We start from the raw sequence: 14,239 nt of genomic DNA, 5'->3' as shown, positions 1-14,239 counted from the left end.
TTTTTTCTATAAATTTTTATCTTTTTTTACCACAAACATTTCGGATCCGATTCCGATTGCCATCAACTCTACAAACATATTTATTGCCATGTTTGGGGAGGGAGTTGGGACCATGGCAAACGCGATCCTCAAGCAGTAGAATGACGCACGATCACATTATGCATGTGGGAAAAATATAACCATCAGCTTGGTCGTTTAAAACGACGCGATGACGCTGCGCGACTGGGTGACCCTCCGTTTGTTTCGAAGCCTGCACATGGACACCCTCGTACTATTGTGCAACATACGAAATTAATGGCGATCCAAACGCCGATCGACAAGACGCTTATCTGCATTCGTAGAGTGAATGCTCTCGCTACGCAAAAGCATCAGCCACGTGTCCAATCGCCAAGAATCGTCACGGACACAGTGTATTTCGCCATGTTTCTTCGGAAAGATTTCTTCGTATATAATGATCGAATTTTGATCCCCATACTGTTCACTGAACTTACCTGTACCACACAGCTTCCCATTCAGTGCGTCTGATCTACACAGACACAGTTTCTTCGCGTCAAGATTTATGATTGCCGTCCCAATCTCTATAAAAGCCATACACAGTCATGGTCGGAACGCTATTTTCTCGTCCCAACGTTTGCGGAAGTCTAGGGGCTACGATCCGAAGCACACAGCTGCTGTGGGACACCCCAAATTCGATAAAGCTGCTCATTTGATTTAGCTTATCTAAGGCACCGTTTGATCTTCGTTTGCGCCGGTCTGCACGCATGTGTCCCTGAACCTCCATCAATAGTTGTTTTCGGTTCGCTTCCTTCTCAGAACAATAATTGAAGGAATTTCAACGCAACCCATAATACTCAACCACAATAACTTCGTTGGCTGGCTGAGTCAAAAATTGTCTATATGAATTCAGGAGTAGTGATGATAGTAGCGGTGGTAGGACGGTGGCTGAGGAGCAACTTAATTATTATGCATAACATATGGGAACAAGAAACCTTAGCAAACTTTTTAACCCGATGATGAGCTCTCCATATTAAATCATTCGCTTGGGTAAACGAAAACACGTCCAAAAAGCCCAATATAAAAGGCGTGTTTTCGAAATATCCGCCGCTGCTGCTTCGAGCGCACGACGTATGCGTAAGCATAAGACAATTGAAATAAACCATCGTGGCCTCTTCCACACACTCCCTGCTCTTGTAGGGATAGCGAAACAATTACATACTTTACCCGAAAGAGGCGACAAATCGAGACATCGATCATTGAAGAATTGACGGTACACTTACGCGATGTCCCGATCTGGAACACGTGCCAGTAAAAACAACGGCTTTCAAGATCACGATATTACACCAGTGGCGCGGCGTGGCACTTTTTTGGCCACTGCAACGCACCTACCCCCGCCGCTGGTAAGTGAAGAACAATACCGAACGAAATGTCACACAAAATGTTACCAAAACGGGTCAAAAACCATCATCATGTGGCGCCATCTGCCTGACGCCTTCGAATGCCGAAATGTGTGTAGTTTGCTTTCATGGCACCATCCGTTTTGTGTCTCGTCTTCCATTAGCGGTGAAAACTTCCCTGTCACAATTACGATCGAGAAACGTGTCTCTTAAGAAAATATTATGTCGTAGACACAAACCAAACAAAACACAACACCTAAGCGCCGGTCAACGCAACAACACCGAGCAGGCTTATCGCCTGTCATCGAGTACAGGGAACCAGGCAACGGTTGTCGCATTTTTGCCGATCAATATTTGACCAAAACTGCAAGGTTTGGGTGGTAAAGGAAACGCGCGTGTGGTGCTGCGCCCAATAAAGCAAAGATTTATCCATACCTCGAGGAACCAACGCGCTTGCTCCGAAAAATCAACAACCTCTTGCCTAGGTTGTTTAAAACCGGGGTTTAAAGATAAGATCCCGTCGATCTTCGGGGGGTTATGGTGGAAGTACACCCCTTCTGATTTGTTACAATGAGTTGCATTTATGCTGCCCGGCAACCTCAAATCGGCATCCAAATACAGCGAATATTGCACTATCCATCATGGCAGTTTGTTTACGAACGCAGCTGCACACACAAAATGTCGATTTAGCTTAAACATATGCATTGAACTGTTAAAGGGCTTGGCTAGATAGTCCAGGCCCGAGAATTACACCATCCTATAAACACATTCTTCTACATTTAGAACATGATATCCCAAGTTTTATAACCTCTCAATCGGCCACAATTCGACAGCTGATTTGTTTTATTTACATTAAAAGGCGCATTACGCAGCACTTTTCGTTTTTCTGTTTCTTTAGCCTATTCGTTGCACACACAAGGAAGTATGGTTGAAAGATGCGATAAGGAAAAGAGTTTCACATTGCATTCTCTACAAATAACAACCAAAAAAAAATCCCCAAATGAACCAAATGAAATGAAAGTTGCATCTTGCAGAGCATCTACATCAGAGTTGTTAGATGCAAATCATCTACGAACCGCTCTCTGTTCAATGTTTTCCATTTTGGCGACAAAACACGTCGTAACATCTCCGATGACGTTTACGGAAGCAAGATTTTAAAATACTCGTCACAAGTGCATTGGGAAATAGCTGATTGCAAATATCGCTAAAAAGCACGTTCCGATGGTTAAATACTGACATGACTAATTGTCCATGGCACACAAACTTCGAGAATTCTGTACATTTTATAATAAGTAGCGTATGATAATACTTGTTTCACGGTTTGACACACGAGTTCTGTAGTTTATATTGGTTATTACGGTTCCTCGACAAATCCCCTACCCTCAAACGGATCTTATTCAATCATAAAACTAGTAAATCTGGAATATACATAGCTCTAAGTTAGAGACATCAACATTTTGTTAAGTTTCAAGTTATCTCAGCTGTCTAACGAATAGCCAATATGACACAACCATAATACCAAATTCTCGATTTTTGGAGCTTCTGTCAAACTTTAGAGAATGATGAGCATGATTAGGACTTATAATGAGCAATTCAAGTAACAATTTTGAGTCTTAAGTTATGATGTCAGAACCCCATCAACAATATTATTCAAATTTATTTTTCAAAACCCCATTACTACCTCCTATCAGATACCAAATCATAACGGATTTTAACATACAACACAACAAACGACCATACAAAAAATTGCGTCAACTTTTCTCAGTCCGTTTCCGGACCCCTGCACAACAAACAGACACCGGAACACAATGAACCGCTAGCACGAGCGCCACCCAGTTGGTTAGCTTCCACCACACCGGAAGGCGTTCATAAATCCATCCGATCCTCGCACGATCGCGATTTCGACTCCTTCCTTCCAAGACACGGCACACGATGATGCCGACGATATCAACGTTCCAGTGGGGGTTGGTTGGGGCGCGATAGACCGCCACCGTCGCCTTTGTAGGCAATTGAGCCGAAAACGGCGACGCGAAAGTAATTGGGTGTTATATTTAATTTAAATTGGATCAACGATGGAGAGACAAGTGCGATAAAACCAGGACCGCCGTGTGTACCACCCAACGGGCTGGGACACACAAAACTGGGTATGAGGACCTACCCGAGACCACCGGACATAAAAGGCGAACCCCGGGAAGCGAACGTGTGTGTGTGTTCTCCCGCTTTCCATTTCGTCCGGCGTTTTGTAGGAAGCCGGCCTGTAGAAACACAAGCGTAAACGATCGTAAATTATGCAAATTGTATTTTTGGCCACCGTTTCACCGAGAGCATGCTTTTCGGCCATTTTTACGGTTGCAATTTTTATTGCACGAACAGTGCATGGGAAGCGGTATCATACCTTGGTGCGCTCGGGATGTGAAGTGAATTGAAAAATAAAACAGTTCCATTTCCGTTCGCTAACACACTAACAGTAAAATGCATTAAGCTAGCGGAAAAAAAGGAACAGAGGGGGGGGATCACTAAATGGCAGATCCCAAGAACAAAGGACGCGCGTTTTCAACTTTTTCAACCCCTTATTACACGCTTACGCTTAGACGAAAGTTTATCACGCTCTAATTAACAATTCCCATCCTTTTTTTTTGGATTGCCGCCGCCCGAGGGCATATAATACAAAGCCTTGTGCCTACGCCTCCCGTCTTATAAGCTTTACAACCGAAAAGGCCACCGAACTCTACGAGGACACCCTCCCAAAAACGCACGGGACTCAGCTTGGAGCTTTTAAATGCCAACGAGCCACCGAGGGTAAATATTTTTTTTTACGCTGATAGCACCGTCCTTCGCCCAAAACTAAAGGCACCACATGCAGAAGGAAAGGAAACGTACAAATCATGATAGCGTGGAATATGGTTCGAAAATTGGGTCATTATCTGGACATCGTAAAACTACTGGTACCGCGTGTGTGCGCGGCGCATTGCTGTGACGGGAAACAGGTTGTAAATAACCGTGGCTTTCGTCTCACGGTGGCAGGCACGCTCAATCTGCGAAAGGTGTATGCAATGTTTAAATGGCCAAATCGTCAAGTACTCTACAGACCTATGATTCATCCTGCTGGGTATGCCGTGGTACAGTCACTGCAAGAGGGTACTTCTCTATAAATAACAACCCAGCTAACCTCGAATAGCCGAGTTTCTTCTACATTCGATTCGATAAGAATTGGACCAACTTTTACAAACCCACCAACCGCAAACAAACGAAGCGCAAACGAGTATCCCCAAAACAACTAACCTTTACGCACCCGTTACAATGAATAAACCGGTTTCAGTAAAGGATACCCAACATATTGGTTGCAGAAGCAACTTCAACGTATTCTTGCAAGGAAGAATATGCTGCATTTTAAAGCATTCTTGAACTCTGCAGCGCGCCACCCTTGCACACCAACAGCTAACACAAAACCTTGCTGCAGTATATTGACATAATCCCATATGATACAAAGCTGGCTACTTGCTACTAGCTGATTACAGCAGTTAAGTTTTCCTCTAAATTCATCCAACATCTTGCTGATTACCATGACGCTGCTGCTAGTGTAATCATGGACAGAAATGGACCCGAAAAACTTGCTCCATGGCTCCATCTGCCAAAGTTCGTACCAATATTGTGCTCAGATGAGGATGATGACACATTTGCATACGCATTTCAAACAATCAACCCCTCACAGAGCTTCGTGTTTCCATTGGTTCCACAGTGCAGCGAGTGCATGAAGTTGGGATGCAAAACGGCTGACTATTCTTTGCGTCTAGCATATTCTTCGCGACTTGAACCGTGGGTGTGAAGAAGGAAACTTTTTAGTGACAGCAAAAAATGCATGTAACGAAAACTCGATCGCTATGTATAAAGGGTCGCGTTGTAATGGAATTAGTTTATAGTTATGTGCTATAAAAACTTTCTATGGCCACCTGGTTTTTTCTAGGATGAAGAATTATAGTACAAAAAAGGGCAATAAAAGACATTTTCGTAGCTTGGATTCATGTTAAAGTATTAAAAAAAACTTTCAATAACAATTCAACAATTCAGACAGAATCACACACCCTCACTGAGCTTAAGAATTTTCGCATTCTTCGTCCATCGAGCAATCACCCAATGTTGTGTTTTAGGGGAAATAGGAACAAATTTTCAATGAATTCGACAATCGATACTTAAATTGCTGAGACAAACGAGCGGTGGTCCACCGAAGCGAATTCAATCAATATGCAAATGAGATTAATTTTTTCCCGGCAGGAGATAAAAAAAAACAGTTCCACACGTTACACGCAGGCACGCCAAGTAAGCAACAGGACACAACACAAAAGTGGGATAAAAAACCTACAGCAAAATTATAATATCCATGCAACTGTGACAGTCAAACCTCTCAGAAGGTAATAGAAGGTTAGTCGTCGTCCGCTGACGATACCAAATCGCTAAATTCAATTGTCAACCCAATTGGACCATCCCATCCCTACCAAATTCTCCCGGCAAGCGAGTACCTGCTGGGGGCTGTTACCAGCCTTTTTGCATAAATCATCATTTACCAAGCGGGCGCGCTCTCATCATCATTATGCAATCGTTGAAAGTGGGTGTTTTGGTGACGGTAATGAAAAAAGAATTACCGCGTTCGATCGGCGACCGCGGGAGCCAGCACAAAAGGACAACATTTTATCATTACTACAACAGTCACCAGCAGAAAAAGTGAAGAAGGGAAATGTTATAAGAAAAGGCATCATAACAGAGGAACACGATAGAGGGGATGGGAGGAAAAGTTAACACTAAAAAAACAGCAAAGACAGCGCTAAAAGCGGAATTAAATGTTCGTCCACCATGTTGGCTTTCCTCTGGGGTTCCTTAAAACAGAAAACCCAAAAAAAAAAGTGCATAAATGTGAATAGGACGGATACATCAAAATGAGAAGAGTCTTCACAGTCCACCAAGTCTATCCAGAGTTCTGGAATCATGCACGGAGCCTCAATTGAAAACCATTCAACCGTAAACAAACACTTTAGGGAAGAGATTGCCCGCCCAAAATGCTACGTAAGAGAATAGCCCTTCAAGGGCAGATCTCGTTGGTTTTCTTTTCATAAATCTACGGAACAGCAGCCTCGCCACCAATCGTCCAATGATTTATTAGTATCGCGAACAAAATCCGTACCAATTTTTTATTTTCTTGCTCTGCTCGCCACTCATTGTTTCTTCTTCTGATATCTATACCTGTAGATCATACCCGTGTGCATATCCTTCCCCGCTAGCTTACCCGTTGGGACCTTCCCTTCAAAACTGGATGTACTCTTGGAAGCAAAAACCCCTCTCTTGTGCGGAACTCTTTTACGCAACAGGATTAAATAGAATCCTTCGAAAAATGTTCCGAAAGGCGATGAACCAATCCGAAGTGCGGCCACAGATAGCCACCCGCGGTGCGATGAACGATTTTTGAACGCTATAAATCCTGTGTTGTTAACACACACTCAAGGGTTGCCTCTTCTTCCTGCGCTATTGTGTGTGTGCGTATGAATAGAATGGAAACGAGGTCAACCGTAACGAAGAAAAGATCTTCAGGCGAAGAAGTGATCTTCTTATTACGGAACTAAATTTTTGAAGAAATTTTTTTGAGGACAGTTAAGCCTTCTTCTTATTCGTGATTTAACAACCCTCCATCTAGGTCACGGTGGCTATCGAATGGGTTAATTAGAACCTATTGATATCACGTAGTTAGAAACGGTCCGGATGGGATTTGAACCCCAGTACTGTCATGTGAAGTTCAGCGTGACTGTCGCCTCAGTCACTGTGCCGCCTAGATAGCTTGAGAGATACAGCCAGATATGTCGTATTGCGCCAAAATTCATGGCTTCGTATTCAAAATAAAATATGAAATAAATAAAACAAATTTCAAACAAAAATCGAAATTTTCTTAATTGTTATCGCTCTTTATCTTTTATTTACAATGCACATTTCCTAAAACCAAAAAAACCTATAACTTAACAAGGATCGTTCAACATCTTAATTACAGTCAACTTCCTCAACCATACGACATCCGAGCGCATCCATGTGAATCATTCGAATGTGTAACCATCCCATACGGGCAGGCAATGCGCGCCCCGGCCGCGATAAAACATGAGGGTCACAAATAAGCCCTGCTCGGCTCACATGTATCTCATTGGAGCGGACACAATTTTTTACTAATTGCTCACCGAAACTCTAGACAGGTAGCAAAGCGCGTGGAAGGACGGACGGAACGGAAGGAGAGGATGAACACACTTACGTAAGTGACTCCCACCTTGCGCGTTCGTTTCCTTGACAGGTGATAAATTTGATTACTTAAGATAGAAAACCTTCCTTGCGCGTACCAGGCGTTAGTCACTGCTGTGTCAATTTGCACCGGGTTTCCTATTGCCGTTAGAAGGATTTTCCCCACTCAAATCAAATTGAGGGGACGGACCCGCACAGAGGTCAACCCGCTTAACGAAACGCGCTCACACACTCGACCACAAACTTAAGCAGTCGCGGGGCGCGGAGTGAGCTTTTGGTTGGTTCGCGTTAATTCAAGCGTTTAAATGTGCCCAAAACGATGGAGTTTGTGACTTCACAGGCAGTTTCGGATGTTTGATGGCGCTCAGTTCGGTGGTTTAATTTTTGGCCATATGCAAAATAGTGTTCCTCAACAGTTTTCGAGGTCAGTAGGTATGTAAAATATCTGTACCACACACTTCCTTCAAATTCGGTTCTGTGCAGAATAGAAACAAAGCTTAACGGGTGTTCGGTACACTTTACTGCAAACGTCTCCTTTGTCCTTGAGTTTCATCAAATCATTTTGAATATGCATTTGGGGTTCATTATTTTAATTTATAATCAACTGCCGGCGTATGCGTAAACTTTACAGTGGTGGGCTTCTCCGTGTTCTGTAGATTATTTGCCCGCTAAAGATACACAAATGAGCTTCAAATCAATGTCTTATTTAATTGCTACCTTGAAGCATAATAATCATAACACAATTTAATAAACTTGTATTTGCCAAGAGTATCAGTAGACCAGGAACGAAGAAAGACTTGAACCTTCGGCTCGCGGAAATGCTGCTCCAAATCTTCAAGGTTATCAATAGCCACCAAACACCAAAAACCCACTACCCTTAAAACGGGCAAGAAACAGGCGAACACCTCTATGGGAGACCCCATCACCTGCCACGGCCTGCTTAATGCATTTGCTACGCCGTTCCCACGGAGTCTTCTGATTATACATTTTACCAAAACCGACACCGCACCAAATGCTCATTATCATACACTGTTTTTCTGTTTCATTTTGTTGCTTTTGCCACCTTTTTTTCGAACCGAACCCTGCAAATCAACATTGGCACTAGCCGGTCCATACCCATATACCATCCATTCGCCCCCGTAAAAGCTAAAGAGGATTTGTGCTCGCACAACTTCTTACACTTCAAAAGCAGTTAGGGGAGGGTAATATTGCACGCATCAAACAAAAAAACAAACTTAAAACAATGAAACGCATCGCAGAGGTTGATGTATTGAGTTACATTTACAAAATAAAACAGACAGAGACACGCAAATAAGTTTGGGCACGAGCGACCCTTCGGTACTCTCTGCCGTAACATATTGTTTTAATGTGCGACCAAACACCGTCAATCGAATGTGAGAGTGACAGCAAAGCAGCAACCAAAAAAAAAAAAACGTTCGTCAGGCGCAACGATTCTTTTGACAAACTTAAAATTCAAGGTTAACACATCATATGGTTGAAGGTTGTAACACAACAGCACCGGCAGCACAGCACCAACTTCCCAACGTGGTGTCGGTTAACGAAGCAAAACAACAAAATAAATGTAGAAATATCGTAACACTATGCTGGCCTATTATTTAAAACTTGGAGCAGAGTTTCTCGCCTCCGACGTATGGTGTTGGTGGTGGTGGCGCGTTCATAATTGTGTGTCAAACTGTATTTCCGCCAGTAACTGTTAATAAAAAAAAACTGTGTGTACTCTAGTACATCATACCGCGTATTCCATGCCCAACTGTACAGCGAACATGGCATGGAGAGCTTTACAATTGATCACCGGGTAATGTAAAAATCGCCAAAAACTTGACAGCTGCATCTCAAATTAATCATTTTGCAGCAACTGGCAAACACCTGTACCAAGTGCCAAACCCATACGACCAGTGGGCACACGCTTGCAATTAAGCGGTTTCCTGATGATGGTCACGAATTTTCATGGAATCATCATCTGCCGCTTTGCGAGCGTTTTATGAGGTTACGCATCCGGGGGAAGGCGAAACGGTTTAAAAAATTCGTCCACAGGAGGCATGTAAATTCCGGTGTTACAATTTACAACATCACTTTACATCCTTCTCCCCCCTCTCATCGAGCTCATCATCAAAAAGTGATCTATAAAACGCAGCTGATATGGCGCTCTGTCGGTTAAGTTGTTGTGCAAAACAGGTATGCTTGGTTCCCCCCTTCGGTAAGGAACCGGTTTATAATTTCTAGGTCATTACCATAACCCGACTGGTCAGAGTTTCTTCTTCTTGTGATAGAAGATCATTTATCCTAAGGGGTGGATGCAGGAATTCAGGAGGAAACAAATATCAACAAAATGGGCAAGATACACCCGAACGGTGAGATGTTAGACTTAAATCAGGAAGCAGTTACACAATACTCTATTACTAATTGAACAAACTAACATTTTCTTATCAAATTTCGAAGATTTATAGAAAACTAAATCGAGTCTCTAAATTTTTTTTTTCTTTCAAGAAACAATCAAATTTCTAGCTTTTCTACAAACAACAAACAGCGCTCCTAAAGAGGGTTGAAAAAAGCCCGGATAAAAAAGCAACAAAACAAACAAATGTAACGTCGAGGGACGTTTCCTCAGCAGCTTCACAAGAAGGGAAAAGTTTAGGCGTTTGTTTTGCTCCACAAATGTTTTCCCGTCCAATCAACGAATCTATCGATCCGGCCAAAGAATCATTCGAGGGCAAGATTGCACGAGTTACATTGTAGGTCGAAGATGAAATCCTAAAATATAATCCAGCCGAGCTTTCCACCTTTCCGTACGGCTGTGATCTAGATTTTTCTTTCCATATTTTTGTGCTTTTTTGTCGTTGATTGCATTTATAGTTTTTGGGTCGCTTTAGCGATATTCGCACAAATTTGAAATAAATCAAAAACACTAGAACTATTCGGTCCTGTCATTTTTGCTGGCTACGTAGTTTTCAACTACAATGTTTGTATGATAAAACAATTCTACCAGTGTCGCTACAAGTCTTTTACTCATTTCTATAAACTAAAAAAATGATAAGTTAATCTAAGGCAGTTTTATTTTGACGCGTCTAGGCTAAAATGATGCATGCTCTCCATACAAACTAATTGAAAGAAAAAACTGGCTTGGGTAAAAACTAGCTTACCACTTCTTAAAAGAAATGAGTCAAAGCATAACTGACGCACTTCTAGGAAAAACAAAATACCGGACCGATATCGACCACTATCTGAAGCCTATCCTTAGCAATAAGAAAGAAAACGCAGCTCCCTCAATTTGTGATTGAATAATACAGAAAATGACATCGGTACACATTTCTATGAAAAGGAAAATATAGAATGTCTGCTGATTTTCCGTTCTTTGTTTCGCTAAATTTCCTTTGCCACAGAAGAAAAGCGAGCATCCACGGTGGTGAATTGGTGGTGACGCTGAACGACCGATAAAATTTTATCTTCTCCAGTGCCTTTCGTAGGCAAGCCACACAAAACAAAACCGATTAAAAAAAATCGCCCAGACTTACTTTGCCCTTTTCTTATCGGTTGCCGAAACTGTGCAACAGGGACCGTCTACTACCGAGGAAAACGTTCCTTAATGGGTGAGTGTGTATTCTCTCTTGGTGGTGAAACATAGGAAAACCGGAACAATAAACTCGTGGGCACGAAAACATGACCAAACACAGTAGCACCATCGCACCAAGGTCAACCCACTTGTGGAAAGTCGATTTTCATAACAACACACAAAGAAAGCCTAAGGGCCGATATCTAGCTCCTTGAAGGAAAAAAGGCCTCGTTTTCCGTGTTGTCCTCCCACGAAAAAAACCACCGTCAGATGTCGGCGCACCTTCTTTTATCTTCACCCCCACCGCCCTGCTACCGAATGGGCGACGAAAAACGACACTTTTCTCCTTGACCTGCCTTTTTCTCCGGCTCTAAGACAACTTCCCTTTTCCGTCTTTTGGCAGCAAGCAGCTGAGGGATCATTGTTTTGCTCACGAAAAGCTTTGCACCAGGCGTACCATCCAGTGAGGGCGCCAGGCCGTGTGAAATCGTTGAGAGCAGCACATTACAACATTCTCTCTTGTTGGCTGTTCTTTGGGCAGAGAAAATAGAGCCTGCACAGAACGTCGACGGAGGACGACGGTGATAAAAAATGGGGAAAATTTTACCATCGTATTACATGGAAATGAACACAGACACACACACACCCGGCGGCTCGGTGAGTTCCTTGCAACAAAAAAGCACAAGAGAGCGAGAGAACATTGTCGAGCAGCAAGGGAAAAGCGTATCATAATCTATCAGCTGTTATCCAAGGTTAGAAAAGTTAGAAAAGACAGGGTTTTCAGATTTATAAACCGAGAACCGAGCAAAATATTTTAAAAATCAAAATTCTCAAAACTATTAAACTTAAAAAAAGATTACTTAAAACAATTATTTCACTTACCGAACACGCTCGGAATACAGTTCGACTTTCGATTTCGGCGTCAGTGGCAGCTTGGCAATGCTAGCCGGGCTCGGAGCCTGGTTGTGAATCGGTGAGATGGACTGCTCGGAACCACCGATCGACGAAGCTGGCGGTGTGCAGGACCCATTGCTGATCGATGACAGGCTGTTGGCACGCATACGAGCCGAAGCAGAGGACACCACCATACCAGCCGGAATGGTCGTACCATGGTGAAGATGCTGTTGCTGCTGCTGTTGAAGATGGGAATGAATCCCATTGATAATAAGCCCACCAAGACCGGGTGGTTGGTTGGCATTACGCCGCATTGGCGTAGCAGCAGCAGCATTCGGCGTCGAAACCCTGATCTTGCTCAGTATAGACAGCAACTCTTCAGCAGTTTGATGTTGCTGCTGCAGTTGATGATGCTGCTGCAGCAGCAGATGTGTCTGCTGTTGCTGCTGCAACTGCTGGCTGTTGGGGCTACTGGTAGCGCTACTGTTAGCACTGCTGCTGGCACTGGTCGAAATAGCCAGCTTCTGATTGTGCCGGTTTTTCTTTTTCTTCTGCTTTTTGGCGTTCTCATCCTCACGACCACCGATCGGTCCGAGCATGCCACCAGTTTCGATGGGACCATCTCCAATAACACCACCACCGCCGCCGCCACCACCGCTTCCAACAAGGGCACGTCCAAACATTGTAGCCGTGGTAGGAGCATTCCAGTCAAGGTCCTTCTTCAGATTACCACGTCCACACTTGCAGCCACACATCTTGTGCACCAGATCGTAACCCTTCTTCGTCCAGAGATACTGCTGCCGCTGTTTATCCGACCAGGACCGGGCACGGCCCGTCGACTTCAGATAGCCCAGCACCTCATCTTCCCACCGATCGAAACACTCCCGGTGCATGTACTGACCGGCAGTGCAGGACTCGTTGCTGCACTGCACCCGCACGCATTCCCGCAGATCTTCCAGATTGATCATCGCACCCAGCTCCGAGAACAGATTACTTCCGCCCTTCGGTTTAACGCACTCACCGAGCGGCATGCAGCAGCGCACCATTCCGGCACCCTCCGAACCGGACCCATCTCCCGACTGGGACGACTCGAACCCGTGGTCGGAGTCACCACTTACGCCCCAGGAAAATGGATCGTAAACAGCACCGCCGAGAGACGTGGTGGTCGATGGGTTTAAGGAGGGATGCTGGATAGGGCCCTCGCCGATGGCGGTTCTTCCTGCACGTAATGGTGCCATCGCGGCCAGCAACGACCCACCGCCGCCAAATAGCAAGTGATTATCAATTTTTGGTTTCTTCCGAAAACGCTCGCGGGCGTTTTGCAGCGGGCACGAACTGAGGGGTGGTGAGTTTTAGTAGTGCGTTACTCTTTTCCGCAAAACTGTGTATCAACACACACGCACACGCACAATGTCTACTTTGTAAGCGAAAATTCTTGCATGTCCTCGCAACACACACTTTTCGCTGGAATCGTCTGGACCTTCTTCTCACTCAAATTCAAAAAACTTGATTGTCTATAACTGTCGTAGCAAAAAAAAAAACTTCACTTTACGAGAATATTTGAAAGCCTGTATAAAGGGCCTTCTCGTCTTGTCTGCCAATGTCTACGACCGTGCCTTTTATTGTACTGTTCTTTGCGGTTTCGTCCTCTTCTTGGAAGCCGGGTTTAGAACGTTTCTATTTTCTACCAAAAACGACACGCACAACCTCTTCGCTCTGTCTTTCTCTTCATTCGCACGACACACAACAAAAACACAACGTAACACACATACGCACACGAAAAGTAAAGCACAAACAAATCGCGGTGCATACAATTTTAGCAGAGACGAGAATATTCTTGTTTGTGCACTATTTCGAACTGATTCGCGGAACCAAACCGTACCACCCGGACAAGCGGACACACACGCACTCTTTTGTTCGTCGGAACCACGCGTCAACATAAAACACCGTCGTCGCCTACTCTGGGTGTTGCTAAGCGCGTTTCCTTCTCTGGAATCTTTTTATTCTTTTACTCTAGTTCGAGCTGAATTTTACGGAACAACCGAAAAATTTCGCAGCGAGTTTCGTGAGTCGGGGATGTGGACTTATTTTATTTTTCGCTCGAAAAGTG

General features: G+C 43.9%; 2 protein-coding genes across 4 annotated transcripts in view; both read right to left on the bottom strand.

The window, feature by feature from the left end:
- LOC126559779 (headcase protein) overlaps positions 1-13,451 on the bottom strand; it is an 86,846-nt gene extending 73,395 nt beyond the window's left edge. The window contains exon 1 of the mRNA XM_050215952.1: positions 12,118-13,451. Within this exon, the coding sequence (XP_050071909.1) occupies positions 12,118-13,367 (1,250 nt within the window). The 5' untranslated portion in view covers positions 13,368-13,451. The remainder of the gene's footprint in view (positions 1-12,117) is intronic.
- The window catches only part of LOC126559185 (signal peptidase complex catalytic subunit SEC11A), a 368,048-nt gene that overhangs the window by 213,325 nt on the left and 140,484 nt on the right, over positions 1-14,239 (bottom strand). The window lies entirely within an intron of this gene.

This window comes from Anopheles maculipalpis, chromosome 2RL (genome assembly GCF_943734695.1).
Source record: "Anopheles maculipalpis chromosome 2RL, idAnoMacuDA_375_x, whole genome shotgun sequence".
Lineage (NCBI taxonomy): Eukaryota > Metazoa > Arthropoda > Insecta > Diptera > Culicidae > Anopheles > Anopheles maculipalpis.
The sequence above is the reverse complement of the archived record's forward strand: the minus strand, read 5'-3'. Positions and strand labels throughout refer to the sequence as shown.